Source organism: Eubalaena glacialis, chromosome 3 (genome assembly GCF_028564815.1).
Source record: "Eubalaena glacialis isolate mEubGla1 chromosome 3, mEubGla1.1.hap2.+ XY, whole genome shotgun sequence".
Lineage (NCBI taxonomy): Eukaryota > Metazoa > Chordata > Mammalia > Artiodactyla > Balaenidae > Eubalaena > Eubalaena glacialis.
The window spans coordinates 145,997,887-146,016,132 of NC_083718.1; the positions used below are offsets into that span (position 1 = coordinate 145,997,887).

Below are 18,246 nucleotides of genomic sequence, written 5' to 3' on the forward strand. Positions count from 1 at the left end.
GTATTGTTATTAATATCCCTCTTTCACAGATGAGGAAACAGAGACCCAAAGTGTTGATAAAATATTCTTTGCAGTAAGTGAGGTGCTAGAACCTCAAATTAATTGTTTGTAACCCGATGTTGCCAGGCCTCTTTTCTGTGGATAAAAAGATAAATATCCAAGCGCCTTGTAAACTGCACCTTCCAAGCACCTCCAGCGTCAGGCACTGTTACTGATGTGTTATTGCCGGGAGACCCAAGTCTGCGCTTGAGTCCACAACTTGGAAAGCCTGCAGTATAATTTAATTACAGCCACTTGATAATCCTGAGGTGTTGTCGGGGGCAGGGAGCTGTCCTCTGTCACGCCTGAGTCCTGAAGGAGGGGATTGTTCCAGGTCCACGAACATTCAATGTTATGCTCAACCAGGGGAGCTGCATTTTCCTCCACTCACAATCAGATGCTCACTGCATCCCTGGACCTTTACAGCCATTAAGCAGATGGATCAGAAGCAATTTTGGGGCACCTCTGTTAGGGTTTTCTCTCCTCATCACATGGTGATTCTAGAACCGAAAACTACCCTGGAGAAATGAAGAGCTACCGTGTCCTCGCAGGAAGGTTGGCAGGCTACTGTTGACAGAAAGCTTCACATTCCCCATAAGGGCTTCTTAAATTGGGCATTGCAGGACTCAGTCCTTTGATTCTTCATTTGCCTTTGGTTTTTACACTAGTGGGAGAAGTGTGGGGAAGAACATAACTGTGGGTAGGACCGTGCTACCCAAATGTGGTCCCTGGGGTGTTGGTGTCACCTGGGAGCTGGTTAGAAGGGCAACATGGCAGGCTCTACCCTAGACCCACAGGATTAGAATCTGCCTATTAATAAGGTTCCCAGGTGATTCCTTTGCACAGTAAGTTCGAAAAGCATTAGGCTAGGAGTTGGAAGTTCTCATCCTCTACTCTGCCTGCCACTGGCTATGTAACCTTGGGCGAGGCGCTTAACCTCTCTGGATCTCTGTGGCTGCCCTTTCTGTAAAGTGAGAAGGTAGGGCACAGGTGCTAGGGGTCCTGAGTTTGATTCAAGGAGGTGATTTCCTCACAAATCCAGTGCAGCAAATATCAGCAAACACTACATCTTCCTTGAAATCTCTAAGACCTCCTCTTTTTGGAACAGTTACTCAGCCAACAAATTATTTACCGAGTATCAACATGCAGCAGGCAGCACGACCCTCAATCCCCTGAAATTTGCTGCCCTGGACTTAGAAGGACCTGTCTCCCTCACTGAAACCAAGCCCAGAGTCTCTAAAGTTTGTGCACCAAAGCTAAACATTTAGCCTTTCCTGAAGTTTTGCATCCTTCTGTGGTCTTTTCAATATTTGTCTTCATCATTACTATCATGGGATCGACCTTCTGTATAAATAATAGTAATAGTCCAACCTTTCATGGTGCTGTGTTAGATTTGTATAAGGTGGATAACGTTTCTTAATATGTTGTGAGGCTGTTTGCTCATCCAACATTTATTGGAGCCATAAAGTGCTCTCCAGACACAGTGCCAGGTGGACGGGACAGAGCAGTGGAAAGGCACACGCCTGGCCCCAAACCCGACCTCAGTGGGAAAGCTGGCTCCAGTATTTACCAGATGTACACCAGGCATGGTGTACATGAGGTTCCTTGGCCTCATGTGGCCTTGCTTTCCACATCTGTAAAAGAGGATGAAGATGCTTTGTGGAGAACAGCACAAATTCACTCAGCACCTTTCAGGAGCTTGCAGCCCTGTGGGGAGACAAGTCCAGGTGGGGAACAAGGCTATGGATTCAGCCTCCTCTGACCTGCAGTGTCAAGGTTTCCTGGAAGCAGTGACCTCTAGGCTGAGACCACAAGGACAAGGAATAGTTGGCTAGATGAAGGCAAGACTGGAGAGCAGGTGGGGTAGAAGGGAGACTTTTTCCGAAAGGATGCTCAGCATCTCAACATTCTGAAGATGAGTGAGAACATGGTGGGTTGAATAGAGCCAAGTCCCTAAATATACACTTGGCTTGTTAGATAGTTCTTATGGGGCATTGATTGCTGTGAACTGAATGTTTGTGGCCCAACAAATTCCTATGTTGAAGCTTAAATCTCCAATGTACTGGTTTTTGGAGATGTGGCCTATGGGAGGTAATTTGGTTATGAGGGTGGAGCCCTCGTGAATGGGATTAGTGTCCTTATAAGGGGATGAGGAGACCAGAGCTCCCTCTGTCGTGTGAGGATACAAGAGAAGACAGCAATCTGGCCATCTGTAAACCAGGAAGAGGGCCTTTGTCAAAAACCCAGCCTTGCTGTCACCCTGCTCTCAGACTTCCAGCCTCCAGAACGGTGAGAAATAAATGTTTGTTGTGTAAGCCACCCAGCCTATGATATTCTGTTAGAGCCATCGAACTAAGACACTCACCTTATAGAAATTCATTTGACTAATACTGTTTGAATACTGAAAAGTAATGAGTCGTTAGGGGACACTGAACAGATTTAATAACATTTGGTTTGGCCCAGCACGGAGTAAGCAAAGGGAAGCAGAAAGAGCAAAAGCTGCGACCTGGCCCTCCAGCTCCCTAAGGCAGGTGTTAACCCTTTAGTCACTGGATGTGAAGAGGTCCTGGGGAGGGACAGTGCCTGCCCTGTGGCCACTGCAGGTGAGTAGGGCCTAGGGTCAGGAAAGATATGAGGCCTGAAATTAAAAGTAGGTCTTTCAATGATTGAACCCATCCTTTGCTTTCTTTATCTTTCTTGAACGTTACGCTCCATCCATGGAACAGATGGTATGGAAATATTTCAGTATTGTAAGAACCAGTGTGATCCTGCCAATACTTACTGCCTGGAAATCAGTCCTGATTGTTAACTGTATTTCACATTCGTTTAAATCCCTGTACTGAGCATGACTCAAATACCACCTGTTGTCTTGAGAAATTGCTCCTGTTCTCAAGAAGCTCATAACCCAACAGAGAAGACAGATTTGAGAGCAAACATCTCAGGAGCAATGTGATACGTTCAATAATGGAGCACTTCCCATCTCACGACCACCGTAGGAAGCAGATGTGTGAGTGTCATCATCCTGATTGTACAGGAAGAGGCAAGGGAAGTTCAGAAGTGTCCTGTGCCTCGCCCAGAGTCACAGAGCCAACAAGGGGTGAAGCCTAAAGACCTCTAACTCTGAATCCAGAGGATCCCATGAAAAGGGATTTCCATAACAGGAGGAGCTGATTAATTCTGCTTAGTCACAACCAGAGGCCCAGAATGTTCTCTGGACAGGCACAGTCAGCTGGCCCTCGCTTTGGGACCATCTGAACAGGAGCTCATCTCTGCCCGTGGGCAATGTCATGCACAGGTCCCGCGGCCACTGAAGCAGCTGACCTTGAGGCTTGACAGCAGTAGGGAGGGTCCTGGTGTCCTCCTTTTCCCAAGAGAGAAGGGCACTCGGGAAGTGCATCAGACTGGAAAGGGCAGGGCCTGCTCCATGACGTCAGCTGTTCAAGAAGGCAGTAAGGAGTGGCCACTGAGAAGCAGGAAAGGAAGATTTGAATTCTTCAGCCCACTGACCTGGCCTGGGTGCTCTTGAATGATCAGCAACAGGTTTTGAAGCTGTTGGTGTTTTAGGTTAGGGATGCTGTTTTGCTCAGAGCACTTGAAGTGGCCAGGGGACCTATAAAAGCTCCACCTCTGATTGCTGGCCCTTGTCCTGTTATTTCTCTAGGTCACCTCCCATCTCCCTCCCTCCAGCCTTCTCTCTGCACCCCCACCTGCCTCCCTTGGTATCTGGATTCCCAGGGGTCACCACAGTTGCTATAGACTCTGATGGCCTGTTATGGACATGCAACTCTAGCTCATTTTCCTCCTTCTCTCATGAGCAGTTTTGCTGTTTTTCTTCCGGTAGTAGTGGGATGCTAGCTAAGAGGCTCCAGGCTGGACTGGATTGGCAGGTGTAACTGACTAAATTGATTTCAGGCAAGCCCTCCCTCCATCCCCCCCCCCCCACCCCAGCAACCAGAGTGATCATGCAGGAGAGTCATGTTGGGCTCCTTCTCCATGTGAGTGCCCCCATTATCAAACAGTTCCAAGATTAGTAATATTTATTTGTACCTTCCATAAATATTGACCAAGCACCAACTATGTGCCAGGCCTGATTTTAAGCACAGGAGTGCTGAGATACTAAGAAAAGGCCTATGCTCTCCTGGAACTTACACTGTAGTCAGGCAGGGCAGCCATCAGAAAGTAAAAGGAAAAACTGACTAACCCCAAACGATATCAAATGGTGACTACAGGGCTTCCCTGGTGGCACAGTGTTTAAGAATCCGCCTGCCAATGCAGGGGACACAGGTTCGAGCCCTGGTCTGGAAAGATCCCACATGCTGTAGAGCAACTAAGCCTGTGTGCCACAACTACTGAGCCTGCGCTCTAGAGCCTGCGAGCCACAGCTACTGAGCCCACGTGCCACAACTACTGCAGCCTGCGCTCCTAGAGCCCATACTCTGCAATGAAGAGCAGCCCCCACTTGCCGCAAGTAGAAGAAAGCCCGTGCAGCAATGAAGACCCAACACAGCCAAAAATAAATACATAAAATAATAAATTTTTTTAAAAAAGAAGGAAAAAAAATGGTGACTACAAAGAAATGAATCAAGGTGATGGAGTTGGGAGTGAGCTGGGGGCTAATTAGCGTTCATCATGGAGGTCCTTTCTGGGAAGAAGATATTTGGGCCAAGGCTAAACATGAGAAGAGGCAGCCATGTGGAAACTCACGGGGAATGCATCACGGATGGAGGGAAGAGCTGGTGCAAAGGCCCTGAGGTAGGAACAGCCCGGCTGAGTCACAAAGAGCAGGAGGCCAGTGTGGCTGGAGCAAAGGGAATCAGCAGCAGATGGAAGGGTGTTGGATGAGGTTGGTGGGGTCTGCAGGGCCCCAAACATGTTGGTGTTTCAGGCCCTTGAAGAGAGCTTGGGTTTAATTGTGAAAGCACCTGGAAACCACTAAGAGGTTCCAAGCAGGTGGGTGACATGATCTACCTTATAGTGGACTGAAGAGGCAGAGGGAAAAGCAGGAAGGCTGGTTGGGGCCTAAATCAGTGACCTGGGCAAGAACTGATGGTGTCTTGGACTGAGAGAGGCAGGGGAATGGATCCATTCAGAATATAGTTTGAGGGGGCTTCCCTGGTGGCACAGTGGTTGAGAATCTGCCTGCCAATGCAGGGGACACGGGTTCGAGCCCTGGTCTGGGAAGATCCCACATGCCGCGGAGCAACTAGGCCCGTGAGCCACAACTACTGAGCCTGCGCGTCTGGAGCCTGTGCTCCGCAACAAGAGAGGCCGCGATAGTGAGAGGCCCGCGCACCGCGATGAAGAGTGGCCCCCGCTCGCCGCAACTAGAGAAAGCCCTCGCACAGAAACGAAGACCCAACACAGCCAAAAATTAATTAATTAATTAATTAATTTAAAAAAAAAGAATATAGTTTGAGTTAAATGTGACTGGGGTCCAGGCTCCAGCCAATGATCACAGACGGCAAATCAATTAGCAAATGTGAGTTACAGAAGTACAAGCCTTTCTCTCTCGAGGCTGATTATTTATTTAAGGGCTGCTGTCTTCTTTGGAATAACCTGCCTATAAGGCTTTAGTTTTCACTATACAGTTGCCTTTGGGTTCCTCCAAAAGTGTGCCCACTTTCTAGATAAGAAAACCATGGTTCAGGATGATTAACAGCCCCAAGGTCACCATTTAAGAAAGATATGAAGCCTGAAATTAAAAGCAGGTCTTTCAATGATTGAGCCCATCCTTTGCTTTCTTTATCTTTCTTTAACATTACACTCCATCCACTGCAAAAATTGAGATCTGTTTCAAGTTTCCTTCTCCACCTGCCAAGTCGAACAGAGTTAGTCCCCAGCATTTCCAGCAGCTGTGGATAGCCTGATACAGCGTCTGCCTAGGACAGTTTTTTATGCAGTCTTTTTTTTTTTTTTTTTTTTCTGATGGTGATCCTGACTCTGACCTCCTTATTGCCCTTGTTAATGTTACTTAACCACTTTGTGACTTGCTTTCCCCATCTGTAAAATGGAAATATTAATCCCCTCTCTCAGAATCATTATAAATGTGAATATAGTTAGTCCAGCATCTAGTTGGTGAAGAATAATTGTTCGTTCTCTTTTATTTCTCCTAACATTGACCTGTAGACTGCTCACTACCCCAGCAGTAACACTCACTTTCATTTGTTAATAATCTCAAATGAAGGGACTTCCCTCGTAGTCCAGTGGTTAAGACTCCACATTCCCAATGCTGGGGGCCCAGGTTCGATCCCTGGTCAAGGAACTAGATCCCACATGCTGCAACTAAAAACCCCGCACGTGGCAATGAAGATCCCGCATACTGCAGCTGAGACCCAGTACAGCCAAATAAATAAATATTAAAAAAAAAAATCTCAAATGAAGACAGACACCATTAAACAATCATCATCATCATAATCAACATTTCTTGAGCACTAGGTCATGAACTGTGATGAATAGTTTAGTCATTACCTCGATTAATCCTCGGAAGAGCTCCATGATGTATGTAATAGGATTATTATGCCCATTTTACAGATGCAGAAAGTGAGGCTCAGCAAGGTGCAACACAACTTACCAGAAGTTACACAGCTAGAATGTGATAGAGTCAGGGGTCAAACGCAGGCCCCTCTGACTCCAGAAGAGATGGTCCTAACCCCTGAGCCCTCCTGCCTCCCATGCGAGACTAGCTGTGCTGTCATAAGTGCCAGGTTACCTCGCTAATTATCCTCTGCAGCAGACATGAGTCAGCATAAGGCCTGAAGCTGGTGGCAGGAGATGTATGTCTCAATTCGGCTTTGAGTTTAACTTCCAGAGAAGGAACAGGAGATTGAGTCTCAGAAGTTGCTAAGTGAATGAAATTGGAACAGCCAGAAATGACTTGCCTTAGGGGAGAGTGGCTTCTTGGGTCACAGAAATTTTGTTTCCTCTCTCTGGCAGAGCGCTGAGCCTGCAAAAGTCGTACCCCTGACTTACAGTTTGCTCAGATGGAAACTTTCAGGAAGCTTGGAAATTTGAGCAGGGAGAAGGGTCCAGCACAATGTCTTCCATGTCAGGGTGACCCCAAGGCACAGTGAAGAAGTGCCAAGCCCGAGCGTGGGTCTTAGAGTTAGATGGATGTGGGTTCCGATCCTGGCCCCATTCTTTACTGGTCTTGGGCCAGCCAGATTCTTTATCTATGAAAAATGGCATTCAAAACTGACTTGGCAAAGCTGTAGAGAAGATTAAGTTAGCTCAAGTAAAGTGCTAGGTACTTAACACATAGTAATCACTCAATCCATGGTAGTTACCGGGAGTTTATGCATGTAAAGAGCTTAGAAGGGTGTTGTTGGAACATAAGCATATTCTATCAGCTATACTTCTTATTATCTTTGTGCTTTTGACGTTGACAGAACATGATTTTTTTGCCCTCTTAACCCTCTACTTCCACACATCCAAAAATAATACAATTAGAAATATTTGTATTTCTAAAAAATTCTGGCTCAAAGATGTTTCATTTATTTTCAGATAATTTTGAGTCTTTTAAAAATCAGTTTTCTCACAAGATACCACTATACACCCACCCAAATGGCTAAAATTAAGAAGACTGACAACACCAAATGCTAGCAAACGTGTGCAGCTACTACTGCTCGTTGGTAGGAGTAGAAAATGGCACCACCTCTTAAAGAGGAAAAACAGGGAAAAGGGCCTGTTAGTTTCTTATAAAATTGAACATACACCTAACCTATGACCCAGCAGATGTGCAACTTGCCAATTACCAAAGAGAAGGAAAACCTACATCTGGAAAAGACTTTTATAAGAATATTCATAGCAGACTTGTTCACGCTAGCCAAAAATTAGAAATAGGTGTCCATCAATGAGAGAACGGATAAGTAAACAGTGGTATATTTATACAAATAAATACTGGTCAGCAATAAAAAGGGACAACTTATTGTTACGTACAATATCATGGGGGAATCTCAAAAACATTATGCTGAGTGAAAGAAGCCTTGCACAAAAGAGCACGTGTCGTATGATCCTATTTATCTGAAGTTCTAGAATAGGCGAAACCTACCATGAAACAAAAGGAATAGTTGTTGCCTCTGGATTCTGAATGAGAATGGGCTTCTGGGGTGATGGCAATGTTTCATATTTCAGTCAAGGCTTTGGTCGTATAAGTATTTGTCAAAACTTATTTAGTGAGAATCTTCATGTAAGATTCATGCATTTAATTGTATCTAATTTTTACCTCAAGAGAAAAAAAAAAAAAAACAAATGTTGAGCTTTAGTTAATGGTATTCATGCTAAAGTATTTAGGGAGAAAGTATACAGATGTCTTCAATTTAATTTAAAATGCATCAAAAAATAAGATTGGTGGTTGGCAACAGGAATGGATAGATGGGTAGATAATGTGCTGAAATAAGCATAGTAAATGTTAAGTGCTAGGTACATGGGTGCTCATTATAAAAGTATTCAGTGTGTTTGAAAGTTATAACAATGTTGGAGAAAAAGCAAAAAAAAAAGAAAATCCTTAAACATTTACTAGCCTTCCAAATAAAGAGACAATCCTGATGGTCCTATTGGAAACCTAAAACTTGTGCACCATTTAAAGGAATGTACTTTTAGGTTCGTTGTTAACTTTTAAGTTGGTAAACCCTGACTTACAGGGCACTTAGGATCAGAATGAAATGTGATTTAGTGAAAGAATTGAATCGACGGTTCGCAATCCTGCATTCTACCGCCACTAGAAAAAATTTTAAGACTCTTTTTGAGTAGTTTTAGGTTCACAGCAAAATTGAGCGGAAGGTACAGAGATTTTTCCATATAACCCCTGCCCCACACATGCATAACTTCCCCTGCTACAACATCACTCCCCAGAATGGTGCATTTGTTACACTGATCAACCTACATGGACTCCTCATCATCACCCAAAGTCCATAGTTTTCATTAGGGTTCATTCTTGGAGTTGTACATTCTGTGGGTTTGGATAAATGTGTAATGACATATATCCACCTAATTATAGTATCACACAGAGTAGTTTCACTGCCCTAGAGAAGTTTTGCCACTGGCTTGCTCCTGTTAAATCAGGAGGGGACACTGGTAACTATGGATGGTTTCTTTAAGCCTGATGATTATGATTCACTTACCCATATGTAGAGTCAGGAGGGGGACTGAGGCTGGAGCTCTCACCCCATGGGGCAGCTGACCTCTATCCCCAAATCTCTGACTCTTCAGGAGAGATTGCTGTAGAGCTATAGAAATTTGCCTTCTTCATGGAAAATGAAAAGAGTTAGCAAGTTCTTCACGTATAAGAAGGGAACTATCTTGGGTGTAATACTTGCTCTGAGCTTCATTTACTGGCCACAAGGTGGTCATCATCAATTGCATTTCACAGATAAGGAAAACTGGAGATCAGAGAAGTTAATTCATTTGCCTGTAATCACTTAACTAGGGGAGTAGCAAAGGTGGGGCTTGAACCCAGCCTTCCTGGTTCCCAAGTTTGTGACCCCCTTTCACTTAAGGCTGTTGGGAAGGAAGATGTCTTCTGGGGGACTTAGAATCCAGAATGCATTTTTCTTGAGAAACTGTATTATTGAAGGTGATTAGGTATAATGGAAATGGTACCTTTAATCCTGTTGTTTTTGTTTTTGCAATTTGGGGTTAAGTGGGATTCTCTCTCTCTCCCTCTCTCTTTTTTTTAATATTTATTTATTCATTTTGGCTGCACTGCAGCGGGATATTTTTTAGTTGCAGCATGCAGACTTCTTAGTTGAAGCATGTGAACTCTTAGTTGCGGCATGTGTGTGGGCTCTAGCTCCCCAACCAAGGATCGAACCCTGGCCCCCTGCACTGGGAGCTCAGAGTCTTACCCACTGGACCGCCAGGGAAGTCCCTAAGTGGGATTCTATTAAGCTTGCCTGGGAACCTCACTCCTAAGCATGACATTATTTTGAGGAGTGCTGGTGTCCCAAGATTTCAGCCCATGACTTCCAAACTTTGGAGACAAATTTTCCATAAGCTAGAGACCATCTTTAATAGTCATATCTGCTGCTCATACCTGGCTTTGCTATTTGCAAAGTACCTTCATGTCTGTGTCTTGTGTGAGCCTCACATCCATACTGCAAGGCAGGGAAAACAAGGATAGGATCATTATCTCCATTTGATGAGGGCCAGGGAGACCAAGAGAGAGGTCTAGAAGTTTGCCCAAGGCCACACAGCAGGGCAAGGGTCAGAGCCAATTTGAGAACTCAAGCCCCCTGACACCTGGTTCACCGTGCCTCACACCTCCCCAACTTTTTATCCCATTTTGGCTCCTAGACCCAGGCTAATCTACATGTGAAATCTTGCAAGTTCTCAGTAGGTGACCAATAATAATGTGTAGCTAATGAGATAAAGTACAGTTTCACTTTAGTTTCAAAGGAAGGGGAACTCTCAAAGGGATCGTAATAATCGGGCCTTTCTCAGCGGAACTCAGAGAATTTTATGGGCCTGGAGAAACAATCCATCCTCACAATGGACCAGTGTGCCTGGGAATTCCCATTGTCCCCACAATTCTGCGGAGGACAATTGGCCCAGGGTCACAGACACCCAGGTCGTCAATCACACAGTCTCAGTGGCAGAGTAGGGAGTGGAACCAGGACTCTGTGTAACCATCCATGAGAATGTGCTCCAGCTTACACATCGTGTAATGTATTTTTAAATACCCCAAGGAGCTCTTGTCAAGGAGCAGAAATGGGCATCCCCTATGATAGCCTTGAGACTCATCCGCAAGCCCCATGTCGAAGGTCAAAAGGAAATCAGGGTAGGCCCCAGAGAAACCTCAGACCTCTTTATGTCATCAGCCTATGAGCATTTGTATTTGATCATGCCTTTGCTTAAGACATGTAGTCAAGCCTGCCGTTTTCTTACTCTGTGACCTTGGGTGACTCATTTGACATTTGGGGGCCTCAGTTGATGCCTCTGGAAAGGGACAGTTGGACCAGATGACCTATATTCCTTAGAACCATGAAGAAAGAACATTTTTACCCAGAGAACTTATTTTTTTTTAGTCTGAAACTCTCTGAGAGCAAGGACGGTATTCTGTTTTCTGTGGTCCCAGTGTTTAGCCCTGTTCCTGACACATAAAGGCTGCCTGATGGGGCCTCCCTGGTGGCACAGTGGTTGAGAATCTGCCTGCCAATGCGGGGGACACGGGTTCGAGCCCTGGTCTGGGAAGATCCCACATGCCGCGGAGCAACTAGGCCCATGAGCCACAACTACTGAGCCTGCGCGTCTGGAGCCTGTGCTCCGCAACAAGAGAGGCCGCGATAGTGAGAGGCCCGCGCACCGCGATGAAGAGTGGCCCCCGCTCGCCGCAACTAGAGAAAGCCCTCGCACAGAAACGAAGACCCAACACAGCCAAAAATAAATAAATAAATAAATAAATAAACTCCTATCTCTTTAAAAAAAAAAAAAAGGCTGCCTGATGAATGCTGAGTGAATAAAAATGGCACAGCCCCTCTGCTTAGGATGAGCAATGTTTCCATAAATTCTGTACATTGCTGGCATGTATTTCAAGTGTGACCCATTTCATGCTGGAAACGCAGCTTGTTAATCATCCCACAGACGAGTCAGAGTATAATCACTGGCTCCAGAAGGTTCTCATGATGTAGAAGGCGAAGGCTTGCTCTTGGTTACTCTAGAGGTCTGAACAGTGACTCAGAGTGACAGTGGGACTCAACTCAAGGCATACTTTTCTAATTGTCCTTAAGGGTTAATTTTTAAAGTAGGGAGTAAAGATCTTGATGAGAGGCGGGATGACCACTAGTCACTAGGAGGAAAACTGAAGTTCATGATCACTGAGTTTCCTTTCAGACCCACGATTCTGTGTTTCTCAACCTATTCTGTTTTGACATGGAAAGTACACAGATATTCATCTGAGAGCATATGGCTTTGAATCCCATTCTGAAACTTATTAATCGTATGACGTTAGGTAAAACTACTACTAGAACTCAATAATAACATGAATAAAACTCAAGATGTTAATATGATCACTGGCATTTATTAAGGGGCTCTACATGTCAAAGGCTTTCTTGACTTATTTTTAACCTTACAATAAACTCACTTAATCCATTTGAAGGAGGGCTCATTATTATTACTATCCTTCAGATGAGTAAACTGAGGCACAGAGAAGGTAAGGAACTCATGGTCCCAGGTCCCCCAGTGAGAAGGTGGCAGGCCTGGCGATTCACACTCCTGTCTGTGTAACTCCAGCCTTGGAGTTCTCAATTGGTAAATCTCTGTCCCTCAGTTTATTAGACTGTGAAATTGATATTGTGATGTCTCAGCATTCTTACAGGTAGTTACAAAAATCAAACGAGATAAGTTTCCATTTGTTTGTCTCTTGCATCAGACAGCCAGCTCCTGGAGGTGCTTGGTTCACTCCTTCGAAGTGGAGGACCCCTAAACAGCGCTCATTAACTATTGTCTGAATAAATACGTGAATTAATGGAGAGAATAATAAGAAACTGCCTTATGAAGGGTCAAGATACTATACGAGGGTTATTTATTTATTTTTTGGTGTTTCAGATTTGTACTCGGCCTTGTTTAACACATTTTGAACTTGCAGGGTACGAATAGAAAGAAAGCTCCTTGTTAGTCTGGTGACTTTAATGCCCAAATGTTTGTCTGTTAGGAATGTTTCTTTCTAATTCTTCTCGCCTCACTTGGATTGTGTTTGATTTGCATTTGTATGAAATGTGGAAGTGAAAATTATGGACTGTGTTTGCACTTTCTCCATTCCTACTAAAATTCCATTCCTTATTTGGGAGGTGTTTATTATTAACGCTATGTCTGAGAAAACAAAAGGGTTTAACACTTAACAACCTATAAAAGCCTCATAATAACCCTGTGAGGTCCATGGTTTGCCCCATTATACACAGGATGACCCTGAGATTCAGATTCATTCACTCCTATTGTTCACTCCTTCATTCATTCATCCTCAGGGTTTGTACTGGGGTCCAGAACATGACATCACTTCAGACTTTGCCTCTGCCCTGCCCTAAAAGAATTTTGCAGAGGACAGCTTAGAGTTCAGTGAGGGGGCAATTTTTACCTTGTCTAATGAATTGCTAACTGCCAGTTGTAGATCCGGGACTACACACATGACTGTGGCCTGATGTTTGTGACTGTTGGTGATCATACACCCTAAAATGAAGAGGTGTGTTTGCCTACCTGATGCTATCAATTTGGTTGTCCTGTCCTTCTCATGAACTGGCTCATGGGTGTTTGATCACACATGGCCAACCCATTTAGATGATGCACATCCCACTCGTCACTGGGAGACACACTTCCTCGCTCTGGCTTTATTTTCAGGCAAAGTCATTTCCTACTTCTGTTTTATAACAGTGGGACATCCATATTTCAGTTCCTGTGTGCAAAACTGACAGAAGCCTATAATCCTCTCTTGTTCTTCCCATTCCACTTCTTTACAGACAGGGGAGTCACGCTGAAAGCTTCAGGAGATGGTGACTGATTGGACATGGATTAATCTAGGGTTTCAGCCTGAGTCTCTGCTCTCTGTCTCTGTTCTCTAAATTGTCTTTTCTCTCTCCATTCAGACAAGAAAGAAGGAAAGAAAGAGAGAGAGAGAGAGGAAGGAAGGAACGAAGGGAGGGAGGAAGGAAGGAAAAGAAAGGAAGAAGTGCTATAGTCAAAAGAAAGCTTGGGAACACTGAGATAACAGGGCCCTTAACTATAAAACTTCTCAGAACTTTATTATGCTTGTGGGTGGGCATCATATATTTCCACGGGCGGTTCATCATGATGTGCATTTCTCAAAGTACTTGTCCCTGGAAATTCTTTCATGGAACAAATAGGACCATTTCATGGATGGTGGTTCCTCAGGGCAAAGCCACTCCAGACATTCGGCTCTCAGGCTGTGTACTCTACTCAGCTTCTGTTTTCTGTCTTTATTTTAATTCCTTTCTTCCTCTTTTTCAGTGATTCCCAAACATTTCTTTCCTTCCTTCCTTCCTTCCATTCTCCCTCCCTCCCTCCCTCTTTCCCTCCTTCCCTCCCTCTTTCCCTCCCTCCTTCCCTCCCTCCTTTCCTTCCTTCCTTCCTTCCTTCCTTCCTTCCTTCCTTCCTTCCTTCCTTCCTTCCTTCCTTCCTCTCTCCCTCACTCTCTCTTTCTCCCCCTCCTTCCCTATCTTTAACTTCAGGCCTATACCATCTGCTGCAGAGACTCATGATTGACACCAAGCCTATGACTTTGAGGGTCTCATAGCCAACGAGGGAGGGTTGGCTCCTCATTTTTTGTTGAGGAACATATATTAGTATTCCATAGCACACACTTTAGGGAAATCTTTCTGACACTTAGAAGTACTGACAATGGAGCCCTGTGACAACCTCCTGAAACCACCAGGGGCCTAGAAACCCTAGGCTGGGAGCCATTACTACCATCTGAGGTTTAGACAAGTGAAAAGATCTGCTTGATGTCATCGGGCATAACTAAGCAAGAACAAGAGTTCAGGGTTCAGGTCTCCTTTTTCTGGTCCAGTTCTCGTTCTATTGCACTAATAAATGGCCCAACTAAAGTCATCAGGCATTTATTAGTAACTCCATGGGTCTACCATTGTGCTTTGTGCTAAGAACGACGTTGAAGTTCTCACTAATGGGGGAGATGATACTATACAAACGAATGAACAAATAGTGTCAAGCGGGGAATATTGCCATAGAGAAGAACGAGGCAGAAGGAGGGAATAAAGAGTAATAGGGGTGCTATTTTGTAAAAGTGGGGAAGGAAGGGATAGGGTGGCATTTAGGGAAGTGAGAGCCAGGCATACAGCTCTATATGGGGAGTACCTTACAGGCTGAGGAAAAAAGTGGTGCAAAGGTGGGAGAAAGTTCTAGAAACACCAAGGGGCCAATGTGGCTGGAGCAGAACGAGCAGGGGAATGAGGTTAGGAGATGAGGTCGGAGGGGTGGCTGGGGCCATAGCCGTGTGGGTCCTCAGGGGCGGTGGTAGGGACGCCTGCACTATTTGGGGGGGTTGAGCAGAGAATTGATGTGATCTGAATTAGGTTTTCAAGAAGTTCAGTTGGGCTCTTTCTCTGTGGGGAAGAGACTACAGAGTGAGAATGGAAGCCGGGGGACCAGTGGGGAGGGTAGCACAGAGGTCCGAGGGGGAGGAGACATTGGACCAGCCCAGAGAGGAAGCAGCAGAGGGGCAGGGAGTGATCTGATTCTGGACCTGTGTGAAAAATGCAGCAGATAGAAGTTGTTGATAGTTAGATATGAGAGAAAGAAGAGACACGACAGTTCTGAGGATTGGCATGGGGTGGCCGTTTTTGTTTTGTTTTGTTTTTTATTTATTTATTTTTGGCTGTGTTGGGTCTTCGTTGCTGTGCGAGGGCTTTCTCTAGTTGCGGCGAGCGGGGGCCACTCTTCATCGCGGTGCGCGGGCCTCTCACTGTCGCGGCCTCTCTTGTTGCGGAGCACAGGCTCCAGACGCGCAGGCTCAGTAGTTGTGGCTCACGGGTCTAGTTGCCCCGCGGCACGTGGGATCTTCCCAGACCAGGGCTCGAACCCGTGTCCCCTGCATTGGCAGGCAGATTCTCAACCACTGCACCACCAGGGAAGCCCTGGGGTGGCCGTTTTTTGAGATGAGGAGAGTGATGTGCTTCTGCCCCTTAAAACTTGATTTATGGTTAGAGAGTCAGCATCTTTATAGTGCTTTTATTTCTATTCCTATAAAAGGAATACATATACTGGCAAAAACAATTAAAACAGTACAAAATGCATCCAGTAAAAATCAGTTCCCTGATTTCTTTCCCAAGAAGCAACCACTATTACCAACCTCTTGTGTATTTTTTCCAAAGTCTAAGAGTACACATGTGTGTATGTGTGAGCATATTATATCCGCTTTTCTTTTTTAATATAGTGGTCCAGACTACATATCCTGTACTGCAGCTTACTTTTTCCACTAAATAATATATCTTAAAGATTAGTCCATACCAGCACGCAGAGAAAGAATTCTTTCTCTTAACAAGACAACAGTGTATTCCACTGTATTGCCATATTATAATATTTAATTAATATTTAATTAATTCCCTACTGAAGGACATTAAGATTGTTTCCAGTATTTTTAAATTACTAATGATAAAGTGATGAATAATATTATAATAATATCTTTGAACGTATTATTCACATGTAGAAGTGGATCTGTAGAATAAATCCCTAGAAGTAGAATCTGCAGCTCAAAAAGAATGTGTATATTTAAATTTTGGTTAATGGGGCCACTTTGTCCATCAAAAGGGTTGTGCTAATTAATAGTCCAGCAACAGTGCATGATGATACCTGCCAAGTGAAAACCTTTATGATAGTAGTGAAACTAATGATAACTTAGAAGTATGTGTTGCTTTATATTTGCCAAAGTACTTTGATACCTATTATTTATTTCGTTACCAAAACAACTCTTGGAAGTAGATCTTTTGTATTCTAATTTTATAAATTTATTTATTTTTTATTTATTTTTGGCTGTGTTGGGTCTTCGTTTCTGTGCGAGGGCTTTCTCTAGTTGCGGCGAGCCGGGGCCACTCTTCATCGCGGTGCGCGGGCCTCTCACTGTCGCGGCCTCTCTTGTTGCGGAGCACAGGCTCCAGACGTGCAGGCTCAGTAGTTCTGGCTCACGGGCCCAGTTGCCCTGCGGCATGTGGGATCTTCCCGGACCAGGGCTCGAACCCGTGTCCCCTGCATTGGCAGGCGGATTCTTAACCACTGCGCCGCCAGGGAAGCCCCCTGTATTCTACATGAGGATATGGAACTTGGAGAGATCGATCATTTGCCCCGCTAGTGAATGGTGGGGCTGGGATTTGAACCCAAGCATCTCAGACATCAAGCCCAGACTGCATCCAATTTAGCCTTGCCAGAAAAGGGTTTCCCCTAGCCCGTACTTAGACTTCTCTCTCTGACAGACTGAACCCCCCGTCCCCAGAAGCATTCGGACGTTAGCTGGATAAGGCCTTGGCAAGAATGCTGTTGAAGGCATTGTAGCCCCAGCATGAGGGTCTGACTAAATGACCTTCAAGGTCCCTTTCTGCCCCACCAGCTCCATGGACTAAGCAACTCTCCTCTCACGCTTAATAGCTGCATTGATAAAATGAAAATAATACCACCTGCCTCTAACTGCATCGGAATGTCATAAAGCTAAATCAAAGAGTACAGCTGAAGCACTTAGAGCAACTTAAGAAAAATAAACTCTATAAATCTGTGTTAGGCTGGGGAGGAGGATGGCTGCAATGACATGGAGCCATTGAGTCCACCTAGCTTCCCCTGGGCCTTGATTAGGAGTAAGTTCCCTTAAATGGATTTGGGTTTTTTTGTTTGTTTGTTTGTTTGTTTTTATAGTGAAAACTTTTATATTCAGAATTAGTCAGCTGGACTCAGTTTAGATGATCCCAATTTTGTTGGCAACATCCAAACCATCACAGTCAGGAGCCAGTGGAACATATGCCTTCTTCTCTCCATCAGGCCTGATCAGGGTGTTGACCTTAGCCACGTCAATGTCATAGAGCTTCTTCACAGCCTGTTTAATTTGGTGCTTGTTGGCTTTGACATCCACAGTGAACACCAGTGTGTTGTTGTCTTCTATTTTCTTCATGGCTGACTCGGTGGTGAGGGGGAACTTGATGATGGCATAGTGGTCAAGCTTGTTTCTCCTAGGGGCGCTCTTCCGAGGATATTTGGGCTGCCTCCAGAGCCGCAGTGTTTTGGGCCGTCGGAAGGTGGGTGACGTCCGGATCTTCTTTTTTTTGTGGCTGTGTACGCCTTTCAACACTGCTTTCTTGGCCTTCAAAGCATTTGCTTTGGCTTCGGCTTTCGGAGGGGCAGGGACTTCATTCTTCGCCTTCGGCGCCATCTTCGTGAAAAGCTGGATTTGTTTTAAATACAGATACAAGTATGCACATGTGCTCATACACTCACACTGAACTACTTCTTCCAACTCCCTGGTATATTATTAGAGATTCACAGATCTTTTTTTTTTAATTGAAGTATAGTTGTTTTACAGTGTCGTGTTAATTTCAGGTGTACAGCAGATTGATTCCGTTATATATATATATACACACACACACACACATATATATATATGTGTGTGTGTATATATATAATGTTCTTTTTCAGATTCTTTTCCCTATAGGTTACTACAAAATACTGAGTATAGTTCCCTGTGCTATTCAGTAGGCCCTAGTTGGT

The 18,246-nt window shown here is 44.7% G+C and overlaps 1 protein-coding gene across 1 annotated transcript; it reads right to left on the reverse strand.

The window, feature by feature from the left end:
* Positions 1–17,440: 17,440 nt before the first annotated feature.
* Positions 17,441–17,911, reverse strand: LOC133088541 (large ribosomal subunit protein uL23-like). Its single transcript, XM_061186527.1, has one exon. It carries the CDS (start codon positions 17,909–17,911, stop codon positions 17,441–17,443), a length of 471 nt encoding a protein of 156 aa, XP_061042510.1.
* Positions 17,912–18,246: the final 335 nt, after the last annotated feature.